This window comes from Stegastes partitus, unplaced genomic scaffold (genome assembly GCF_000690725.1).
Source record: "Stegastes partitus isolate 25-593 unplaced genomic scaffold, Stegastes_partitus-1.0.2 Scaffold2212, whole genome shotgun sequence".
Taxonomy (NCBI): Eukaryota; Metazoa; Chordata; class Actinopteri; family Pomacentridae; genus Stegastes; species Stegastes partitus.
The window spans coordinates 12,258-14,503 of NW_007579943.1; the positions used below are offsets into that span (position 1 = coordinate 12,258).

The 2,246-nt window shown below is 45.0% G+C and overlaps 1 protein-coding gene across 2 annotated transcripts in view; it reads right to left on the reverse strand.

The window, feature by feature from the left end:
• The window catches only part of LOC103374328 (eyes absent homolog 4-like), a 13,910-nt gene extending 12,045 nt beyond the window's left edge, over positions 1 to 1,865 (reverse strand). Inside the window, exons 1-2 of one of the 2 annotated variants that reach the window (XM_008304404.1) lie at positions 1,406 to 1,688; positions 1,238 to 1,320 (exon numbers count right to left, since the gene is read on the reverse strand). In XM_008304404.1, the coding sequence (XP_008302626.1) occupies positions 1,238 to 1,320; positions 1,406 to 1,538 (216 nt within the window). In that variant the 5' untranslated portion in view covers positions 1,539 to 1,688. Of the gene's footprint in view, positions 1 to 1,237; positions 1,321 to 1,405 lie in introns of both variants that reach the window. The other variant, XM_008304405.1, reaches the window with a different exon arrangement.
• Positions 1,866 to 2,246: the final 381 nt, after the last annotated feature.

Below are 2,246 nucleotides of genomic sequence, written 5' to 3' on the forward strand. Positions count from 1 at the left end.
CCCCTAAATCCAGCCACTCGGGCCAAACCTGGACTTTCTTCCTGTAAACAGCCACATCTATCATAGCGAGACACTCAAATCCCCCTTTAAGCATTTTACTACCACAATACAATTCATCATGCGGACGTGGACGAAGGCTCGGAACAAAACGCTCTTTCAAGGAGACTAATTGTGTGTTTCTCTGTGAGTTGCAGCATCGCAGCGTAATCAGGTTTTATTTCTGAGAGCTGCGTGGGAGCACAACTGTGAAACCACTTCTGCTCTCAAATACGACTTCTGCAAAACCCGGTTCTCTGATCGGAGCCAGAAAAACACAGAAAATGGATTTTACTGGATTGCTCAGAGTGAATGTGTTCGCGAGGTGTGATCTGGAAGAAAACATCGGAAGAAATGGACTCTGTTTGAATGTTGGAGGTTTAACCTGATGGACGAGAAACAAACAGAACATATTCTGTGTTCTGCTGGTGTTCTGCTGGATCCGGTGGTGGATCTTTCTCACCAATCCCTGGTGTTACTTTCATTAGGAGGAAGGTTCTCCATCAACAGTCCTCCAGGATTCTGTTCTCATCATTTCAGTATACAACACAAAAAGACGCAAGATCAGAAAGAAAAGATGCAAAACGACCACAAATGTGAAATCACCACAAGAAGCTGTGAATGAGCAACAAAAAGTCATTAATGCAATGAGAGGATTCAAACCCACTGCAAACAGATGCAAAATCACCACAGTGATGAGAAATCACCACAAAAAGCTGTGAAACAACAAAAATCCACAAATCATCACGAGAAGATGTAATACCACGATAGTAACACACAAAACACCGCAAACAGATGCAGACCTCCCACAAAAATATCCAAAATCACCGCAAATACAAGCAAATCACCTGAAAGAGACTCACAAAAACCACGAAAACACGTAAAACCACCACAAAAAGACACAAAATCCCCACAAAAGGACTCAAAACAAAAAATGAAAACACTCAATGTCACCAAGAAAAGATGCAAAACCACCATAAAAACACTCAACGCCAAAGTGAAATGATGCAGAAGCTCCACAAAAACACTCAATAACCACCATAAGACGTAAAACCACCACAGAGATGTGAAACCAGGACACGATAGAGTCACTCAGAGATTTAGTTCATCTACAGATAACCTGTGATTCTGTGAATTATTATGTGACTGCAGCTCGTACAGACAGAACCAGAACCTGCTGATACCGTACGGTGCGTGATACCTGCTGGGCAGCAGTGTAGTTGGCGGGGTTGGACACTGAGTTGTTGGAGGCGTAGAGGCCTGAGGACGGAGTGAAACTGGAACCTGCAGAACCAACAGTGACACCAGTTAACGGGAATACAGACGTTAACACATGAGCAGCAATGTAATTGGCTGCTGGGGAGCTGACCTGGCATCTGATAGGGCGAGTACGCCGTCTGTCCAGGCTGAGGAGTGGTGAATCCAGGACTGTAGCTGAGTCCGGTCTGGAGGGGAGACTGACTCTGGGTCAGACCGCTCTCAGTTTTAATACCGGGCAGCATCACACCCAGGTCTGAAAAATAAAAGTTATATATAATATACACATACAGGTCTGGAGGTAAATGATTAAAAACATATATGACACAGTTTAGACCTTTTGACTACAGGTTTGGTTTGTTTGATAATTATGGAGCCAATTACATCAAGACTACCAACAACAGGAGGGAATTTCATTCTTAGCAGCTTAGTTTCTTCCATTTCTAATCACAGAAATAAATCCAGCTCTGTTCCTCTGTCTTGTCCGTTCTCTATATTCAGTATTGACAAGTATTCCCCATAAGTATAAGGGTAATTCATCCTACATCCACCCAACCGGTGGAGGCAGATGGCCGTCGCTCCCTGAACCTGGTTCTGTTGGAGATGTTTTTTCCCCTGTGGGGGTTTTCGGTTCCTTCCCACTGTTGCAGACGAAGCTTATAGGGAATCCAGATGTTTGGATTGTTGGGTGTTTCGGTCTCTGCCTTTGTTAAGCGCTGTGAGATGACTTGTTGTTGTAAATATGCGCTATACAAATAAAACCGAATTGAATTGAATTGAATCAGACGTCTATCGGTACCGTCCTCCTCCACGAGCGATCAACTGAACTCGGTGGACGTCTATCGGTACCGTCCTCCTCCACGAGCCCCGGACTGAACGCGGTGGACGTCTATCGGTACCGTCCTCCTCCACGAGCCCCCGACTGAACGCGGTGGACGTCTATCGGTACCGTC